Raw genomic sequence first — 20,229 nt, 5'->3', positions numbered from 1 at the left:
CCTCCTGGAAGAATGGTCCCCTCACCTGGAGGTGACATGTCAGAGACCTGCACACCTGTGCTCATCACCCCCCCACCCCACCCCACCCCCGCCTGCGCCAGAGGGACCAGAGGGACGGTAGGGGTCCAGTGGGGCGGGTTCTGGCTGGTTCCGAAGGCTGCCAGTGGGCGGGTTTGGGCTGGTTCCGAAGGCTGCCAGTGGGGCGGGTTCGGGCTGGTTCCGAAGGCTGCCAGTGGACGGGTTCTGGCTGGTTCCGAAGGCTGCCAGTGGGGCGGGTTCTGGCTGGTTCCGAAGGCTGCCAGTGGGGCGGGTACTGGCTGGTTCCGAAGGCTGCCAGTGGGGCGGGTTCTGGCTGGTTCCGAAGGCTGCCAGTGGGGCGGGTTCGGGCTGGTTCCGAAGGCTGCCAGTGGGCGGGTTCTGGCTGGTTCCGAAGGCTGCAAGTGGGGCGGGTTCGGGCTGGTTCCGAAGGCTGCCAGTGGGCGGGTTTGGGCTGGTTCCGAAGGCTGCCAGTGGGGCGGGTTCGGGCTGGTTCCGAAGGCTGCCAGTGGACGGGTTCTGGCTGGTTCCGAAGGCTGCCAGTGGGGCGGGTTCTGGCTGGTTCCGAAGGCTGCCAGTGGGGCGGGTACTGGCTGGTTCCGAAGGCTGCCAGTGGGGCGGGTTCTGGCTGGTTCCGAAGGCTGCCAGTGGGGCGGGTTCGGGCTGGTTCCGAAGGCTGCCAGTGGGCGGGTTCTGGCTGGTTCCGAAGGCTGCAAGTGGGGCGGGTTCGGGCTGGTTCCGAAGGCTGCCAGTGGGGCGGGTTCTGGCTGGTTCCGAAGGCTGCCAGTGGGGCGGGTTCGGGCTGGTTCCGAAGGCTGCCAGTGGGGCGGGTTCGGGCTGGTTCCGAAGGCTGCCAGTGGGGCGGGTTCGGGCTGGTTCCGAAGGCTGCCAGTGGGGCGGGTTCTGGCTGGTTCCGAAGGCTGCCAGTGGGGCGGGTTCTGGCTGGTTCCGAAGGCTGCCAGTGGGGCGGGTTCGGGCTGGTTCCGAAGGCTGCCAGTGGGGCGGGTTCTGGCTGGTTCCGAAGGCTGCCAGTGGGGCGGGTTCTGGCTGGTTCCGAAGGCTGCCAGTGGGGCGGGTTCTGGCTGCTTCTGAAGGCTGCCAGTGGGGCGGGTTCGGACTGGTTCTGAAGGCTGCCAGTGGGGCGGGTTCTGGCTGGTTCCGAAGGCTGCCAGTGGGGCGGGTTCGGACTGGTTCTGAAGGCTGCCAGTGGGGCGGGTTCTGGCTGGTTCCGAAGGCTGCCAGTGGGGCGGGTTCGGACTGGTTCTGAAGGCTGCCAGTGGGGCGGGTTCGGGCTGGTTCCGAAGGCTGCCAGTGGGGCGGGTTCTGGCTGGTTCCGAAGGCTGCCAGTGGGGCGGGTTCGGGCTGGTTCTGAAGGCTGCCAGTGGGGCCGGTTCTGGCTGGTTCCGAAGGCTGCCAGTGGGGCGGGTTCGGGCTGGTTCCGAAGGCTGCCAGTGGGGCGGGTTCGGGCTGGTTCTGAAGGCTGCCACTTCTCTTCTAGAACATCACCTTCCTGATCCCTGGTTTCTACCACTACATGGATCTTGCGCACAACCGCTCCATGCCGCTGCCCGACCTGGTCAACCACCTGGACACAGGCAGCTCGGGAGGGCCTGAGGAGGCGACCGTGGACGCCCTGCAGGGCTGGGATGGGGCTGAGGGTGAGGCCCAGCCCCCTCCCGGGAGCCTGCCTGAGCTTCCATGAGGCACAGGAGGGCACTGGGGCCTGGCACTCCGATGGGGTGGGGGTGAGGGTGAGGCCCAGCCCCCTCCCGGGAGCCTGCCTGAGCTTCCATGAGGCACAGGAGGGCACTGGGGCCTGGCACTCCGATGGGGTGGGGGTGAGGGTGAGGCCCAGCCCCCTCCCGGGAGCCTGCCTGAGCTTCCATGAGGCACAGGAGGGCACTGGGGCCTGGCACACCGATGGGGGTGGGGGTGGGGTGGGGGGAGAGGGGCTGTGGGTTTGCTGTCCCTCTGTCGCTCGTGGGCTTCTGTGTTTCCTGGGACGGGACACGTGTGTGTCTCACATGTTAAAGAGAGGAGGACAAGAACCCTCCCACGTGCCTGCCCCAGGTCCCCACGGGCCTGCATGTAGGACGCTCCTGACTAGTTGGCTGTCTCTTTTATAAGTGAGTCCATGTAGCTGTATGTATTTGAGGATGAGTGGATGTAGCATATCAGGTTAACCCCGAAATTCAAAGTCAGCAGGATTTCTTTATTGTGTTATCTGCTATGCTTTTAAAGGAACATTTAAAATGAGTCCCACACCTACTCCGAGTCCCCCCTGCATGACCCTCTTAGTGTCCAGTGAGGACTGAGCTCACGTTCCGGCCCTGCAGGGACCCCACCCTGGGGCTCAGGGCTGTGGCAGCGCCTGGGTTTGAGGGAGCAGGGAAGAAGCGGGTTCCCTGCAGCCTCCTGGGTGCCCCTTCCCTTGACAAGGAAGAAGGAGGAGCTGCACCCCGCTCCGCCCTGCCACTCCCCGACAGCCTCTGCACCCCGCTCCGCCCTGCCTCTCCCCGACAGCCTCTGCACCCCGCTCCTCCCTGCCACTCCCCGACAGCCTCTGTACCCCGCTCCGCCCTGCCACTCCCCACAGCCTCTGCACCCCGCTCCTCCCTGCCACTCCCCGACAGCCTCTGCACCCCGCTCCGCCCTGCCACTCCCCACAGCCTCTGCACCCTGCTCCTCCCTGCCACTCCCCGACAGCCTCTGTACCCCGCTCCGCCCTGCCACTCCCCGACAGCCTCTGCACCCCGCTCCTCCCTGCCACTCCCCGACAGCCTCTGTACCCCGCTCCGCCCTGCCACTCCCCGACAGCCTCTGCACCCCGCTCCGCCCTGCCACTCCCCACAGCCTCTGCACCCCGCTCCGCCCTGCCACTCCCCACAGCCTCTGCACCCCGCTCCGCCCTGCCACTCCCCGACAGCCTCTGTACCCCGCTCCGCCCTGCCACTCCCCGACAGCCTCTGCACCCCGCTCCGCCCTGCCACTCCCCGACAGCCTCTGCACCCCGCTCCGCCCTGCCACTCCCCACAGCCTCTGCACCCCGCTCCGCCCTGCCACTCCCCACAGCCTCTGCACCCCGCTCCGCCCTGCCACTCCCCACAGCCTCTGCACCCCGCTCCGCCCTGCCTCTCCCCACAGCCTCTGCACCCCGCTCCGCCCTGCCACTCCCCACAGCCTCTGCACCCCGCTCCGCCCTGCCACTCCCCACAGCCTCTGCACCCCGCTCCGCCCTGCCTCTCCCCACAGCCTCTGCACCCCGCTCTGCCCTGCCACTCCCCACAGCCTCTGCACCCCGCTCCGCCCTGCCTCTCCCCACAGCCTCCTCACTGCCCTCGGCAGTCCCAGTCGCTGTCTGGGGACAGTTTTGGGAGGACAGGAGCTGGGCTGCAGGGCTCTGGGGGTCTTAGGGACAGTGGCTTTTACCCTGAGTCAGAGTGGAGCCCTTGCAGGGCCCTGGGCTAACAATAAGGGGCCTGCTTATCCTCCGCTAGTGAGATCAAGCTGGCCAGAGCAGGACCCAGGACAGTGAGTGCAACAGGGCAGGCAGAGGGTGCTGACCTGGACTGGGTGCCCGTAGGGTGGCCAGAGGTGGCTGGATCCAGGACAGGCTGTGCACTTGGGCAGGTGGAGTGTGGTAGGTTAGTTTAGCCCCCAGCCCCATGCCTGAGTGGCTGGGAGATGAGGAGCCTCATCCCAGCAGGGCTGCCTTCAAAGGGAGACTCACTGTCCTTGCTAGACCCAGGGGGTGATGTCGTGCTCGCTGGTGACCACGTGCTGCCACCAGACAGGACAGCAAAGCCGAGGGGGAGCCAAGCAGCCATCACGAGAACCCAGGCCCAAGTGGACACCGGAGGCCGGCTCCCTTCTCCCCTGCCCTCCCTGCCTACTCCGGGGTGAGTCCTTGGGAAGGTGTGGGTTCCTTGGCACTGCCCGCAGCAGCCTCTATGTGACAGCCCCCATTTTACCTGGAAGGAGATGGTGAGGTGGGTTCTAGGAAACCAATATAAGCACAATTTTCTCATTTTAAAAATCATATGAATTTGTTCTCTTTGTGTGTGTCTATGTAACAAAGTATTCTATTTAAAGGAGGTGCAGGTTAGGGAATTTGGAAAGTTTAGAAAAGTAGAAATAAAAAGTCTCCTGTTCAGTTAACACTATCCTATTGTGCATGCCATTTTGGTAGGTTTTAAAAGTTTTCTTCTTTAAAAATCTCTGACGCCTACCACACAGCAATGAGCCACACTGGGTGTGTGGCACCCATGGCCTCTCTGCTCTGCCCAGGACTCACCTGGACACTGCGTGGGGCCTGGGTGCAGGTCACAGGGGCTGTCCTTGAACTTGACCTAACATTCCCTGTGTCTGGTTTCCTTTGCTTATTGTTGTGTTTACAAGTCTTCCTAAAATTACTTTTAAAATAGGTAATGTGAGAATAAATATGTGTGCCCTTTTTTTTTTTTTTTTTTTTTACAGAGACAGAGAGAGGGATAGACAGGGACAGACAGACAGGAATGGAGAGATGAGAGGCATCAATCATTAGTTTTTTGTTGCTCATTGTAACACCTTAATTGTCCATTGATTGCCTTCTCATACGTGCCTTGACCGCGGGCCTTCAGCAGACCGAGTAACCCCTTGCTCGAGCCAGCAACCTTGGGTCCAAGCTGGTGAGCTTTTTGCTCAAACCAGATGAGCCTGTGCTCAAGCTAGCGACCTCGGGGTCTTGAACCTGGGTCTTTCACATTCTAGTCCGACGCTCTATCCACTGCGCCACCGCCTGGTCAGGCAATATGTGTCCCTTTTGAAAGTACAGATTAATGATAAAAAGCAAAAGTCCCACACTGCACGTACGCACACACTCATGTATACGACAGGACCACACTGTGTGCGTGGTCCTCTGTGCAGACATGCATGCATTGCATGCACACTGTCATGTGTCTCAAAGGCCTTTTTGCGAGGTGCGACCCTGTCCAACGGCAGGGTTCAGGTAGGTGTTTTCTTGTTGAGACTCTCAGCTGTGTCCTGTCCTTTGCTCAGGCTTCCTAGCTTCCTCCTCCTTTACCGTGCTGTCCACTCAGTGTTGTGAGCTGTTTGCTGCTTGCTCTCCTGGCCCGTCCTTCCTGTGTGCTGCGGGAGGGGCTGAGGGTGCTCACTGTAGGGCATCGCAGTGGTGGCCTGTCCTGCTCTGCCCTGGGCTCCTTGGCGCCCTGGACAGCTGGTTTTCTGGGACGTGGTTATGCAGCGAGGGAGTCCCACCTGATCAGCCCAGCCTGAGTTTCAGTCGGTGGGTGAGGAGGCCGAGTGGACGTCTGGACTGTGGAACAGGTGCTGACACCCTCAGGGAGGCAACGGGAGGCTGGGGTGGGGTCCCATGACCCCATGGTGCCCTTGCGGGAGGCCCTGCCATCCACTCTGTTCATCACGGCTTGCAGACACAGCAGTGGAGGAGAGATGGGAGGGAGGCCTCCCCCGTACTCCCCATTTCTCCTTGGCCAGTGCTTAGTGACAAGGTGACATCTGCATGCTGGGAAGTGCAGAGACAGGAGCAGTGCAGAGCTGCCCTGGGCCTGAGCCCGGGACCGCGTCAGACGGGTCGCCCTCCCTGCGTGGCTAGGGAACGAGACCTTCCTGCCTCAGCTGCTTCGTGCAGAGGACCTGCCGCTCCGGACACTGGCCTGGGGCTGGTCTCTGGGCTTCGCTGATGGCTGGAATGGGGAGAGCTAGAGTAGCAAAAGGCACAGATACTTGTTTCCTGGGCTCTGCAGACCCTCACCCCAACCCTCGTTCCCCCAGCAGACTTCTGCTGTTCCTCCAAACTCTGCTCACCATTCCCTCTGTGGAGCCGTCATTGTCTCCTGTGCCTCTGTGAGCCTCTGGTGCGTCTACCCTGTTGCTGGTACATCTGCCCAGCAAGGCTGGGTGCGGCCACGTTCACTGGTCCTGGTGCCAGCACCTGCCCGGAGCTGACATGGGTCAGTGGTGTGGGTGCCACAGTGGCTGAGGGAGCCTTGACCCAGGCTCCCTGCGATCACCTTGTCTGCATGATGGCAGCCTCTTCGTCGGTGCCATCCTTGCTGGACGTCCTTGTGGGCTTCATTCCAGCTCTTAGGAGCCAGCTGACCTGCACACCAGGCCGTTTTTGCTAGCCTCCTGTCCTTCCCATTGGCCGTGAGGTCAGAGGGCATTTGTAGCCGATCACATCTAACCTCACGCCCTTTGCTCCCGTGTTGTATGCGAGCTGACATGCCCTCAGTGTGTGGTCCTGGTGCTCACCGGCCTTCTGTGAGCACTTACAGCTAAGCGGGCATTTAGCTGGAAAAATATCTGAGTTGGTGCTTTATTTTCTTAACTTGGCTACAAAATTTAGTCTTTTCTTTCTGTCATAAGTGTATGTTGTTAAGTGTTTTATACTTGTCTGTAATAGAAGGGAAATTCATGTGATGGTTGTTTTTGAGTCTTATGGCTCCTAAGTAACTGTTATTTGTGCTGTGACCCCCAGGGTGGACAGCATCCCAGAAGGATGCCCACCAGCCCGTCACCAGCCATTGCCACCCGAGGACCAGTGTGGCACGATCTTGGAGAAGCTGGAACCCATGGCAACAGAGAGCCTCAGACAGGAGCTTTTGGGGGGAAGCAGGTCTGACTCAGTCGACATGAGACCAAGTGCTTCCTGTGAAGACTCGGAAGCTCTGACCCCCGCTGAGGACAGGAGCCGGAGTCCAGTGCTGACCCCCGCTGAGGACAGGAGCCAGGGCCCAGTGCGTGGTCCCGCCCAGGAAGCACAACCGGAGCACATGGGTTTGAGCACTGCCAGCAGCCCCAGTCGGGCCGGCGCCACGGGGCCCTGTGGGTGCGGGGCTGAGCGGAGTGGGCCCCAGGGGAGCCTGGACACGGCCCTCAGCCCCTCGGGGACAGCACAGCTCCTGCTTTCGGTGCCGGCTGTGGAGCAGCCGTGGCCACGAGCTCAGGACGACAGGGAAGAGCTGCAGGCGTGCTTACTGAAGGAGCAGCTGTCCACATCGAGCTTCAGGGGCTTGGGGGGGCCTTGGGGCGTCTCCTCTGCTGAGCTGGTCCAGGCCGCGCACACTCCCTTGTCCGGCAGCCGCTCGGGCAGCTCCTCGGCCTGCTACGCCCTGGCGACAGACCTCCCCGGCATGCTGGACACAGTGGAGGCCCCCGAGCCCAACGGGAACTTGTTCTCCTGGAACCTCAAGGAACTGTTATTCAGCAAATGGACAGACCGAACTTCTTCCAACTGCTCCTGTGCTTCGTCCGAGCCCGTGGGGTCAGCGCCTCCCTCGCTGGCCGGCTCCGAGGTGGATGTGAGCGCGGTGCCTGGGCGGAGGGCGGGGCCCGTGCACGACAGGGAGCTGTTGCTGCTGACCGGCACCTGCTTCGATCTCGGCGAACGCCGGCAGTTCTGTGAGACCCGTCCCGGCCTCGATCGGACAGAGCCACCTGACACCTCGGGATGCGACGGTGGGAGTGGCAGGGAGAGCCCTGGCTGTGTCCTGCCCAGGCTGGGGACCAGCCCCGTGGGCACGTGCCCGTTGGAGGAGCCCACGCTGAGCATCCAGGTCACCTCCACGCCTGTGAGAGGGGACAGTGTGGCGACGCCCAGGGCCACCAGCGCGCCGGGCGAGATCCAGGAGGGCACCTACACGGGCAGCTGCTGCCACCGCGACGGCCTGTTGCTGAGTACGTCCTGGGCGTCCCCAGAGCGCAGCAGGGCAGGGCGTCCTCGTCCTGGGGTGACGGCTCCCTGCCCCGGTGATACATACTCGAGGACCTGAAGTTACAGCTTAGGTCGTGAGCAGCAGGGCTGCCGTGCACCCGGAGTGGGGGCCAGGTCCCCAGGGCTGGCGAGAGGGAGGCCATGTGCCCCCCGGGGCTGGCGAGGGGGAGGCCGCGTGCCCCCCAGGGCTGAGAAGGGGGAGGCTGCGTGCCCCCCGGGGCTGAGAAGGGGGAGGCCGCGTGCCCCCCGGGGCTGAGAAGGGGGAGGCCGCGTGCCCCCCGGGGCTGGCGAGGGGGAGGCCGCGTGCCCCCCGGGGCTGAGAAGGGGGAGGCCGCGTGCCCCCCGGGCTGGCGAGGGGGAGGCCGCGTGCCCCCCCCCCGGGCTGGCGAGGGGGAGGCCGCGTGCCCCCCCCCGGGCTGGCGAGGGGGAGGCCGCGTGCCCCCCAGGGCTGAGAAGGGGGAGGCCGCGTGCCCCCCCGGGCTGGCGAGGGGGAGGCCGCGTGCCCCCCAGGGCTGAGAAGGGGGAGGCTGCTTGCGCTCTGACCAGCCTCGCACTGGGAGGGCTGTTCCTTCGGCCCCTTCACGTGCCCTTTCGAACCAGAGACCTCAGTGTTCCAGGTCAACGCTTTTACCCACTGCGCCACCGCAGGTCAGGCTTCACGTGCCCTTTGAAGTTGGTTGCTTTACCTTCTGTTTTTTAAATTTTCCTAATTACAGGTCATGTGTTGAGCCTCTTGTTTAAGGCTGGTTTTGTACTGTTGATTCTTAAGGCTTTTTTTCTAAACTTTAAAAAAGCTTTTAAATAATACATGTTACTTTTTGAATATTTGAAACTATAAACAAGAAGAAAAGAATCACCTGTTGACACCCCCAGCTCCTATAGAAACAGCGTGTTTGGGCATGGGCCGCGGAGGCCGTGTGAACGCGCATGCACGTGCTCGCATGTACACGTGTGGAGCACGGGTAGTTCGTGTCCTCTGGGACACGGCCGGCACGTGTGTGTGTGTGTGTGTGTGTGTGTGTGTGTGTGTGTGTCTGTCTGTCTGTCTGTCTGTCTGCTGGGTCCTTCACGTGCCTCCACCCGGGGCAGAGCCGCTCGAGCTGGCGTGCTGAGGGCAGGTTTCCAGGCTTCCCCGGGGTGGCAGGGTCTCTGAAGTGCGTCCCTTGGCCTCTGGCTGCCGTGGACGAGCTGAGCCCTGGCCCCACCAGGTGGAGGCGATGGTGCCCGCGCGGCCTTTCCCCGCTGCCCCCGCCCCGGGCACTGTGTGGCTCTGTGCTGCCCCGGGGCCCGTGCCTGTCTGACCACAGGGCTGTCCCGGTGAGGTCGGCAGAGGGCGGTGTTTTCGCCCCCCTCCCCGCAGGTGTGCAGCTGGAGGTGAAGCGGGTGGAGCTGCAGGGCCCTGCGCCCCTCTTCTGCTGCTGGCTGGTGAAGGACCTCCGGCATGGCCAGCAGGCCTCGGCCACAAGGACCCAGCTGCTGCTGGCCAGCCCGCCCAGCTCCACGCCCTCCACGCGCGAGCACCCTCCGCTCAGCCCAGGCGAGGTGGGTGTCAGCCCGCTGTCTGGTGGTCACTTTTCTGTGTGGAGCTGTCTCCCCGTCAGCACCTCTCTCTGGTTTCCTCTGTGGCAGGAGAGGGTCTAATGTCTTGTGTATTAACCCCCAGGTAGGACTTCACATCTGCGTGTGTCCGTGTGCAGGCTGGGTGTGAACACGCTTTGACACGTGTGCCAGTTTGGCTTTTAGGCCGGGTCCCCCTGGGCACGGGAGGAGTGGGCCCCACAGGGCTTGGGTGCTGCTGTCCCCGCAGCTGCAGGGAACGGTGGGTGACACACCTGCCTGCTGCAGCCTCCTTCCCGTTGGTCACGTGTGGTGGCCTCTCCAAACCTTCCTTCCCTTCGCACACGCAGGTGATCACCAGCAGATCGTGGTTTGAGGAGCCCGCCAGAGCGGGGGAGCTGGAGGGGCTGGCAGCCTGCGAGGGCGCGTACTGCCGCAAGTACAGCACGCTGAGCCCGCTGGGCAGCGGGGCCTTTGGCTTTGTGTGGACCGCACTGGACAGGGAGCAGAACAAGGAGGTCCTGGGCCCTCCGGGGGAGGTGGGGCCCCACGCCTCCAGTCCTCATGCCTGCCACTGGGACTCGGTGGGCGGGAGTCCTCCGTGCGCACCACGTGGCAGCCCTGCGCAGGCTCTGGTGCTGGGCGGAGGCCTCTCCAGCAGACACGCTCCACCCCGCGCCCTTTCCCGCGCCGGTGCGTCCTCTCGACCTCCAGGTGGGACCTGCAGGGCTGCTTCCCGGCCGTGGTCCCGGCTGTTTCTGTGTTGTGTCTGGACGAGTTTCAGACGCAGCCTTGTCGGGACGTGACTGGGAGCTGCCTGTGTGTCTGACGTGGGGCGTGGATGTGGCGACAGTGCTGTCTCCGTGAGCACGGCCCGCGTGCCCGGCCTGCTGAGTCCCGCCCGGTCACAAACCTGCACTGGTCTCCCTGCTTCTAACAGCTCTGCACGGGTCCCGGTGGCTCCCTATGGTCACGACAGTCATCGAGCCTTTTCTGCTTGGGTCTCCTTGTCCTTTCTTTTCCCCCTGTCACTGGCGGACCTGCACAGCCGCAGACGTGACAGCTGTGCCCCAGGGCTCCCTGCCCACTGCAGACGCCCCTTTCTTTCTTGGTGGATACTTTGGTCTGAGGATATTTCGTTTTATTTTTAGCTAAGCTTTTCTTATGACTAAGTGTTGAGATCTATGAAATCTGCTCAGCGTCTGCTGAGTCACGTCCGAGGTCAGGCCTGGGCTGGGCCTCAGGTGCCCCAGTGCACGGTGAGTCTGGACTGTCTGCTCTCTCTTCCCTAGACTGGCCAAAGAAGTGTCCATTGTGTTCATCAAGTATTTGTTTTGTTTTCTTTTAATTTTCTGTCTCATATCTTTGTGAGTTAATGTTGCACTTTTCCCAGCTTGTTGGATTGAATGAACTTTTAAGCTGTTCCTTATGAGAAAAGTGCTCATGGAGCTGAGTTTGCTGAGTACATTTTTTTTGTGTGTGTGTGATAGAGAGAGGGACAGATAGAGACAGACAGGAAGGGAGAAAATGAGAAGCATCAGTTTTTCTTTGCAGCTCCTTAGTTGTTCATTGATTGCTTTCTCATATGTGCTTTGATGGGGTTGGGGGGGGGCTACAGCAGAGCGAGTGACCCCTTGCTTAAGTCAGTGACCTTTCAGCTCAAGCCAGTGACCATGGGATCATGTCTATGATCCCACGCTCAAGCTACTGACCCCATGCTCAAGCTGGTGAGCCCACACTCAAGCCAGCGATCTTGGGGTTTCGAACCTGGGTCCTCTGCATCCTAGTCCGAGGCTCAGTCTAGCCCCTGCGCCACCGCCCGGTCAGTCCCGAGCAGTCTCCCTCTTACCTTTCTGTTGTCATCTCTAATTTCCTGGAGTCGGACCCTCTCATTTTGGTTTTGGATCAGGGATCCAATGACTCCCGAGGTTTCTCCAGGCATCCCCAAACTACGGCCAGCGGGCCACATGCGGCCCCCTGAGGCCATTTATCCGGCCCCCCTCCACACTTCCGGAAGGGGCACCTCTTTCATTGGTGGTCAGTGAGAGGAGCACTGTATGTGGTGGCCCTCCAACAGTCTGAGGGACAGTGAACTGGCCCCCTGTGTAAAAAGTTTGGGGACCCCTGTAGTAGACCTTTGTATCTGAAGTGTGAAGAAAGAGGCCTCGAAAGTCTTCTCTTGGGTTAAAAAGAGACACATAAGTATTTTTGTCTTTCAGAAAACAGAGATGTCAATTTAGATATTATTAGGCTGACAAATTAAGTGGAGCAGCCAATGGAAAATAGGCTTCTCATGGAAAACTAGCCTGCCGTTCACAGGACAGAGGACGCTCCAGGGCCTGTCAGTAGGTCCGCTGGGGAGTTTCGCCCTCTTCACAGCATCGGTGCTTGTCATCCAGGGGCATGGGTGTCTTTCTGGTTATTTGGGTCTTGAATTTCTTTCAACAATGTTGTGCAGTGTTCAGTGTAAAGCCTCGTCCTTTTGTTACATCCCCATTATCTTCATGTGGGGTTTCTGCTCTTTTCCTGTGTTTATTTTTCATCTGCTGGGATGTATTTGTTGTTAATTTTTCTAGAAGAATGTGTGGCGATGTCTTTTTTCTCTCAGAACTTTGCAGACCTCATGTTTATTGTCATCTAGCATTATGCTGATGTGCATTTTGCTTCCATCAACTTGATTTTTCTTTTTTCCTGTTTTTAAATTTTTATTTTATTTTTATTAGTGAGCAAGAGAGAGGGAGAGAGATGAGAAGCATCCACTCGAAGTTGCGTAACTTTAGTTGTTTATTGATTGCTTCTCATATGTGCCTTGATGGTAGGGAAGGGGCTACAGCAGAGCAAGTGACCCCTTGCTCAAGCCATGGGACCATGGGGTCATGTCTATGATCCCACACTCAACCCTGTGCTCAAGCTGGCAACCTTGGGGTTTTGAACCTGGGACCATAGTGTCCCAGGTTGACGCTCTGTCTACTACGCCAGAGGTCAGGAACTGAGAGAGCCATGAACGCCACATATTTTAAAATGTAATTCCGTGAGAGCCATACAACGACCCGTGTACATTACGCATTATTCAAAAAAATTTGGTGTTGTCCCAGAGGACAGCTGTGATTGGCTCTAGCCACCCGCAACCATGAACATGAGCGGTAGGAAATGAATGGATTGTAATACATGAGGATATTTTATATTTTTAATGTTATTATTTTTTTTATTAAAGATTTGTCTGCAAGCCAGATGCAACCATCAAAAGAGCCACATCTGGCTCGCGAGCCATAGGTTCCAAACCGCTGTACTATGCCATTACTGGTCAGGCTGATATTTCTTTTTTTTTTTTTTAAATCTTTGTACTTCAGAATCTCACCAGGGTGTATTTCTGTGTGTGTTCTTTATTCTTGCTTGCATCTTGGTAAGACTGGTCTGAACCTGTAAAGTTCTTTATTTGTTCTGTTGTGAATTCTTCCTTTCTTTCTCACTCTCTGCTCCGCCATGAAGCTCGTTGTAGGTTGCAGCTGGTGGGGGAGCCTTGGCCGCTCAGCAGACATCTCTCCTTCAAATGTCTGAACTCGAGCACCTGCCACCTGTGGTCCCCTTCCCCACCTTCAGTCCCCTTCCCTGGCACGGGCCCCCTCACCTGCTCCTCTCGCGTCTCAGCTGGCCCTGTAGTCATAGTGACCCGCCCTCCCCAGAATCTTTAGCATTTGTCCACTGTCACACTCATGCTGGCACCCTGGCCATCACCTTGTCCCCCGGTCACGGTGAGAGAAGACGAGACGTCACAGAAGCTCCCCGCTGTTCCTGCTCTGCCCTGGGCTCAGTGCTGCCGCAGTTCCTGCTCAGAACCCCGCCTGCCCCCCCAGAACCCCGCCTGCCCCCCCAGAATCCCGCCTGCCCCCCCAGAACCTCCCTGCCCCCCAGAACCTCCCTGCCCCCCCGCAGAACCCCGCCTGCCCCCTGCAGAACCCCGCCTGCCCCCCCAGAACCCCGCCTGCCCCCTGCAGAACCCCGCCTTCCCCCCCAAGAACCCCGCCTCCCCCCCCAGAACCCCGCCTGCCCCCCGCAGAACCCCGCCTGCCCCCCGCAGAACCCCACCTGCCCCCCAGAACCCCGCCTGCCCCCCGCAGAACCCGGCCTGCCCCCCAGAACCCCGCCTGCCCCCCCAAGAACCCCACCTCCCCCCCCAGAACCCCGCCTGCCTCCCGCAGAACCCCGCCTGCCCCCTGCAGAACCCGGCCTGCCCCCCAGAACCCCGCCTGCCCCCCCAGAACCCCTCCTGCCCCCCCAGAACCCCGCCTCCCCCCCAGAACCCCGCCTGCCCCCCGCAGAACCCCACCAGCCCCCCGCAGAACCCCGCCTGCCCCCCAGAACCCCGCCTGCCCCCCGCAGAACCCGGCCTGCCCCCCAGAACCCCGCCTGCCCCCCCAAGAACCCCACCTCCCCCCCCAGAACCCCGCCTGCCTCCCGCAGAACCCCGCCTGCCCCCTGCAGAACCCGGCCTGCCCCCCAGAACCCCGCCTGCCCCCCCAGAACCCCTCCTGCCCCCCCAGAACCCCGCCTGCCCCCCCAAGAACCCCACCTCCCCCCCCAGAACCCCGCCTGCCCCCCGCAGAACCCCGCCTGCCCCCGCAGAACCCCGCCTGCCCCCCGCAGAACCCGGCCTGCCCCCCAGAACCCCGCCTGCCCCCCCAAGAACCCCACCTCCCCCCCCCAGAACCCCGCCTGCCTCCCGCAGAACCCCGCCTGCCCCCTGCAGAACCCGGCCTGCCCCCCAGAACCCCGCCTGCCCCCCAGAACCCCTCCTGCCCCCCCCAGAACCCCGCCTCCCCCCCCAAGAACCCCACCTCCCCCCCCAGAACCCCGCCTGCCCCCCCCAGAACCCCGCCTGCCCCCGCAGAACCCCGCCTGCCCCCCGCAGAACCCGGCCTGCCCCCCAGAACCCCGCCTGCCCCCCCAAGAACCCCGCCTGCCCCCCCCAAGAACCCCGCCTCCCCCCCAGAACCCCGCCTGCCTCCCGCAGAACCCCGCCTGCCCCCCAGAACCCCGCCTGCCCCCTGCAGAACCCCGCCTGCCCCCCCAGAACCCTGCCTGCCCCCCAGAACCCCACCTGCTCCCTGCAGAACCCTGCCTGCTTCCCTGGCAGACTGACCGCTCCATGGGGCCCCAGGCTGTCACCTGTCTAGGGTCCTCACTGAGGTGGGAACCAGGCCTGGCCTGAGGTCACCGCTGGCCCTGTGGCTCCTTTGGCCGCATGCCGGGCACTCACTGCACGGCTGCCGCTCAGTGACTTACAGGGTTTCTCCCCTTTGCGAGTGGTGTCTGTTTTCTGTCGCACTTTCTGACTTGTTCACTGTGTTCTTCTCATATCACCTCTCTTCTTACATCGGTCTGTGTTCCTCTGCCTTGCTGAGCTCCGCCTAGTCTTCGAGTCAGCGTGGACAGGCTGTGATGGTTTCTAGTTCTCTGGCTTCTCGGTCCTCGGCTGAGAAACTGGGGAGACAAGGTGTGCCGTGCCTCATGCTGCAGGGGCTGATTTCAGTGCCATCCCGTGTCCCGGTGTGGGGAGTGCATAGGGGCCTGTGGGCCACGCCTGAGCTGCTCCTACCTCTGCTCTCCCCGTAGGTGGTGGTGAAGTTTATTAAAAAGGAGAAGGTTCTGGAGGATTGCTGGGTCGAGGACCCCAAGTTTGGAAAAGTCACATTAGAGATTGCGATCCTGTCCAGGGTGGAGCACGCCAACATCATCAAGGTGGAGCGCTGGTCCTGGCTGAGGGAGGCCTGACGGGGTCCCGGGGCGTCCCAGGGGTGCTGTCTGCAGCTGTCTCGCACGGCCGACCACCCGTCCAGGGGTGCTGTCTGCAGCTGTCTCGCACGGCCGGACCACCCGTCCCAGGGGTGCTGCCTGCAGCTGTCTTGCACGGCTGACCGCCCGTCCCAGGGGTGCTGCCTGCAGCTGTCTCGCACGGCCGGACCACCCGTCCCAGGGGTGCTGCCTGCAGCTGTCTCGCACGGCCGACCGCCCGTACCAGGGGTGCTGTCTGCAGCTGTCTTGCACGGCCGACCACCTTGTCTCTTCCCAGGTCTTGGACGTGTTTGAGAACCAGGGCTTCTTCCAGCTGGTGATGGAGAAGCACGGCTCCGGCCTGGACCTCTTTGCGTTCATTGACCACCACCCCAGCCTGGACGAGCCGCTGGCCAGTTACATCTTCCGACAGGTGAGGTGGGCCACCGTGCGGGCCCGGTCCCGGGGGCTGCAGACCCCCGCGGTTTGTAGCACTTCTCTCTGGGCTCCATCAGCCTTCAGTGTTGGAGAAGCGAGTCGTGTGGTTGGAGCAGAGAAAGGGAAGCTGGGAAGGAAGGCTGGAGCGATGGGGAAGGGTTAGTGACTCACAGACGAGCGGAGCTGTCAGAGGGGGCTCTGCGCCTGTGCGTCTGCCCCGGCCCCCAGGAGGCCGCTGGTAGCCTGTGCTGCACGGATCCCGCTGGTGGCCTGTGCTGCACGGATCCCGCTGGTGGCCTGTGCTGCACGGATCCCGCTGGTGGCCTGTGCTGCACGGATCCCGCTGGTGGCCTGTGCTGCACGGATCCTGCGGGCACTCGGGCGGAGCAGCGGCCTCCAAGGCCCGCATGGCCGCAGGGAGTCCTGCAGGGGGTGTGCGGGTGACTCACTGTCTAACGACAGCTTCCTTAAGTGGGCGTGCCTTCCTCAGAGCTGTCCCCTCCAGAAGTAGTGCCAGTGCCAGGGAGGTTCTGAGGCGCCGACCTGGAAGTTCCGGGAAGGTCGCTCTTCCTTTCCCACGTGGGAGGGCGCGAGCTCGTCTGCGTTGCTTCCTGGCAGAGTCTGAACGCTCTGAGAACAGGAGGCCTCGCCTGTTAACCCTGCTGCCCGCTGTCCCTGACTCTGGGGTCACCGATGTAGGTCGCCCGCTGTCCCTGACTCTGGGGTCACCAATGTCCCTGACTCTGGGGTCACCGATGTAGGTCACCCATTGTCCCTGATTCTGGGGTCACCGATGTAGGTCACCTGCTGTCCCTGACTCTGGGGTCACCGATATAGGTCACCCGCTGTCCCTGACTCTGGGGTCACCGATGTAGGTCACCCGCTGTCCCTGACTCTGGGGTCACCGATGTAGGTCACCCGCTGCCCCTGACTCTGGGGTCACCGATGTAGGTCAGCATAGCGTCCGGTACTTTGTAGCCTTTGCAGGACGTTTCTGAAGCCCCACACGCTCTCTGCCTCCAGGTCCGCCGGGTGGAGTCTGGGGCATCCGTCCAGCGTGCTTTCCTGTCACTGTTCCTTATGAGTTAGAGAATTTTTTTCCTTGTTCTTTCTTTTTTGCTTCTCAGTCCTCTTTTAATTTTAATTTTTAAAGTTTTATATATTGATTTTACAGGGGTGGGGGATGAGAAGTTTCAGCTCATAGTTGCTTCACTTCAGTTGTTCATTGATTGCTTGTCCTCTGTGCCTTGACCGGGGAAGCCCATGGCTTTGAACTGGTGACCTCAGCATTGCAGGGTGACGCTCTGTCCACTGGGCCACCACAGGCCAGGCTCTCAGCCCTCATTTCAGACGCGTGTTTCTCTGGAATCACTCTGAAAAGTCCCCGTGGCCTCCTGCTTTCAGCTGGTGTCGGCGGTGGGGTATCTGCGCTCCAAGAGCGTCCTGCACCGGGACATCAAGGACGAGAACATCGTCATCGCCGAGGACTTCACCATCAAGCTCATAGACTTCGGCTCCGCTGCCTACCTGGAGAGGGGCAAGCTGTTCTACACCTTCTGCGGGACGCTCGAGTACTGTGCGCCCGAGGTGCTCATGGGGAACCCGTAGGTACCGCGCGTGGGCGGTCGTCTGTGGGCTCGGGGTGGGAGGACGGCTCAGCTTTGCCTGTGCGGCGCAGGTGCCGAGGGGGGGGAGCGGGTGCCGAGGGCGGGGGGGGGGCGTGCCGAGGGGGGGCGGTGCCAAGGGCGGGGAGGGGGACGGGGGGGGGGATGGGGGGGATGGGGGGCGGGCGCTGGGGCAGCGGGCAGGCGGCCGAGGAAGGCTGGCCGGGCAGCTGGGCCGTGGGAGCAGGGATCCCGCGTCATCTCAGCTTTTGTTTACGTGTGCAGCTTTCATACAGTTACAAGTTAGCAGAAAGATCAAGGAATCCAAAAGATGGGACTGAGTCAGTTTAGAGAAGTCTCCTTTATTGGGTTTACTTTGGTGAGGGGAGTCTTCCCCGTTCCGTAAGGAGGAGCTGGGCTGGCCGTGGCAGAGCAGGGACTCGGCAGAGAGGGAGCTCTGGCGCAGCTCCTGTGCAGATGCGCCTGGGCAGCGGGCTGCTCCGCCTGCGGGCAGGACACAGGGTGCCCGGCTCTGGGCGGGGCCCACACCCGGGGCTGAGGCGGGCAGAGCATGGATCTTGCTCAGCTGTTGCTGGGGCTTGTGTGCACACAGTTCTCAGTGCCGTCTGCGTCACACACGTGGGTTTCCGTGCCATCCACGCGTGACGAAGTGTGCCTTTACAAGTCCAAAGAGGGCTTTACAGGTCATATTCAGACCACAGGCATTCTCGTGCACCCCCTACACGTGTGTCAGAGGTCGAGGGAGAGCGTCTGCAGGTGCTGTGGCTGCAGGGACAGCCGCCGCCACGTCCCGTGGGCCTTGCTGCAGCGCTGTGCTGCGCCCTTCGAGCCCACGCCTTTGGTCTTCTCATGTGACAGGTGTGTGGGGACACTCAGAGCTGGTCAGAGCCAGGTTGGAGCCCAGGTGGCCTGAGTCTGGAGCGTTTGCTTACAGCCCCTGCTGTGTCTGTGCTGTAACTCACGTTCACAGAAACCCCCTGGCATCTGTGTGAGATGTGACCGGGGCCTTCCAGTTGTCTGCTCGGGTCACATTCCATTTTGGAGTCAGGAGGGCTGCAGGCTTCTCACGTGGGGCCCGCTGCCCGCCTGGTGCACACACTGGCCTGCCCCCAAGCGAACGACCACGGGGCGGGGCACTCAAACCACCCATCCCCTCTGTGTACTTCCAGAGCCTCTGACAGTGACAGACTGACTGGGGTCGTCCACGGACGGCTTGGAGTGGCATCCCAGAGAGCCCAGGGCTGCTGTCCCGTGATGGCCCTCGTGGCCTCAGTGTGGGAGGGGCTGCTGTCCCGTGGTGGCCCTCGTGGCCTCAGTGTGGGAGGGGCTGCCTGTCCGCAGGACCGCGATGTGGGCTGGTGGCTGGTGTGCCGCACCCTTGCCCGTGGCTCAGTGCTGCCAAGGCCCTGCCCTCCCTGGGCTGCCGTGCTCCCACCTTCTCCCGCACCCGGGCCGTGCCATCTGCCCCTCACCAGCTGGCTGCAGGGTCCTCTGAGCTCCGCCCTCCCTCTTGCGTGCTCGCCCGTCTCATGGGTCAAAGGCTTTCTGAGCTCTGATTCTAGGTCCCATTCTTAGGAGCGTCCTTCCTCATCGTTTTCACTTCTGTCCACTCCAGGGCTCAGCACGTGATGGGCCTGGGCCAAATCTGACCCACTGCTTTTTATTGTTGTTGTTTTAGTTAGACAGAAAGACAGGAAGGGAGAGAGAGAAGCGTCAACTCGTTGTTGCAGCATCTCAGTTGTTCCTGGACTCTTCTCATAGGTGCCTTGACCGGGGGCTCCAGCTGAGCCACTGACCCCTTGTTCAAGCTGGTGACCTCGGGTTTTGAACCTGGGACCAGTGTCTCAGGTCGGTACTCTAACCACGGTGCCACCATTGGACAGGCAGGGCCCGCCACTTGTGTTTATAAAGAGAGCTTCACTGGCACACAGCCAGCACACTGGCTGACTCGTGTCTGGGCTGTGCCGTGTTGCCACGGCAGGGAGGAGGGCAGTGACAGAGGCCAGGTGGGTGATCTGGTGACTCTTCTAGTCTTTTGGATTTTTCTGTTTAGCCTCCAAAACTCTTGAAAAATCTTTCTCCAAAACGAAAATGACACAAAAATTAAAAGATGTCCTATCTGTTCTTGCTGTAGCTCCTGCAGCCTCTTGTCCCTCCGTCCCCTGAGGTCTGTCCCCATGACCCCTCCACCCTCGGCCACGGAGGTCTGCACACCCGGCTTCCCCTCTGCTCCCCTGGTTTTCTGTCTCCTGCTGCCCCAGGCTCTCTGTGGCCTCCCGACGGCACAGGGCTCTGTCCTGGGCTCTCTGCTCACGCACCAGTTTCCTCAGCCGCCTCGTGTGAATCTGCGGTCTGATGAAAATGCTCCCCAAATCTTCCTCAGGTCAGACTGGGCCCTGCCCCGAGCCCCAGACCTGAGTGACCCACTGCCTCGGGCAGCACAGGGCCCGTGGGGGGCGGTCAGCCTGGCTCTGGTGCCCCTTGGGCAGTAGCTTCACCTCTTGTCCATAAGACACGGGTGGTGTTGATCTCGCTAGCTGCTGGGAGGGTCAGGGTGGGATGGGACCGCGTAAGGGTCTGGTGGCAGCACCTGGCAAGGCTCCGTGTGTGGTGGCTGGGCAGAGGGCGTGCATGATGACAGGAGTGCCCACAGGGGCTGGCGTCTCCTCCCAGAGCTGCTGCTCCTGGTGGCCCGTCCCCCAGCACCTCTGGTTCCCTTCCTGTCCCCACGGCTGCTGTCGTCTCTGTCCTTCAGGGTTCTCAGCTGCACTGTTGTCACCCTGAGTGCCCGTCCCGTGTCGCCTGGGCCGTCTCTGGGGCACGCCGCCCTGGTCTGGAGCTGGCTGTGTCTCCCTGGGGCCCTGCTGCCTTCACGCCTTCTGCCCACCTCCTCCGGGAAGCCCCCACACCCCTGGGGGACGCTGCCTGACCCCTGGTGCCGTGTGCATTGTCCGGTCCACATGGTGGGTGTTCTGTCTCCTGAGTCAGCCTTTCCGCTGCCCGTGCGCTGGGGCTCTGTGTCTCTTCCCTCTCCCGCACACGGGACGGTACCCGGACAGGGCAGAC

The 20,229-nt window shown here is 61.7% G+C and overlaps 1 protein-coding gene across 1 annotated transcript in view; it reads left to right on the top strand.

Annotated features, from left to right (window-relative positions):
* Positions 1-20,229, top strand: part of PASK (PAS domain containing serine/threonine kinase) — a 34,583-nt gene that overhangs the window by 11,339 nt on the left and 3,015 nt on the right. The window contains exons 8-15 of the mRNA XM_066345981.1: positions 1,535-1,694; positions 3,779-3,935; positions 6,536-7,734; positions 9,132-9,313; positions 9,679-9,867; positions 14,942-15,067; positions 15,399-15,533; positions 16,943-17,142. Coding sequence (XP_066202078.1) covers positions 1,535-1,694; positions 3,779-3,935; positions 6,536-7,734; positions 9,132-9,313; positions 9,679-9,867; positions 14,942-15,067; positions 15,399-15,533; positions 16,943-17,142 — 2,348 coding nt within the window. The remainder of the gene's footprint in view (positions 1-1,534; positions 1,695-3,778; positions 3,936-6,535; positions 7,735-9,131; positions 9,314-9,678; positions 9,868-14,941; positions 15,068-15,398; positions 15,534-16,942; positions 17,143-20,229) is intronic.

Source organism: Saccopteryx leptura, chromosome 7, assembly GCF_036850995.1.
Source record: "Saccopteryx leptura isolate mSacLep1 chromosome 7, mSacLep1_pri_phased_curated, whole genome shotgun sequence".
In the NCBI taxonomy this organism is placed as follows: Eukaryota; Metazoa; Chordata; class Mammalia; order Chiroptera; family Emballonuridae; genus Saccopteryx; species Saccopteryx leptura.
Note: the sequence above shows the minus strand (reverse complement) of the source record. Positions and strands in the feature narration are given on the sequence as shown.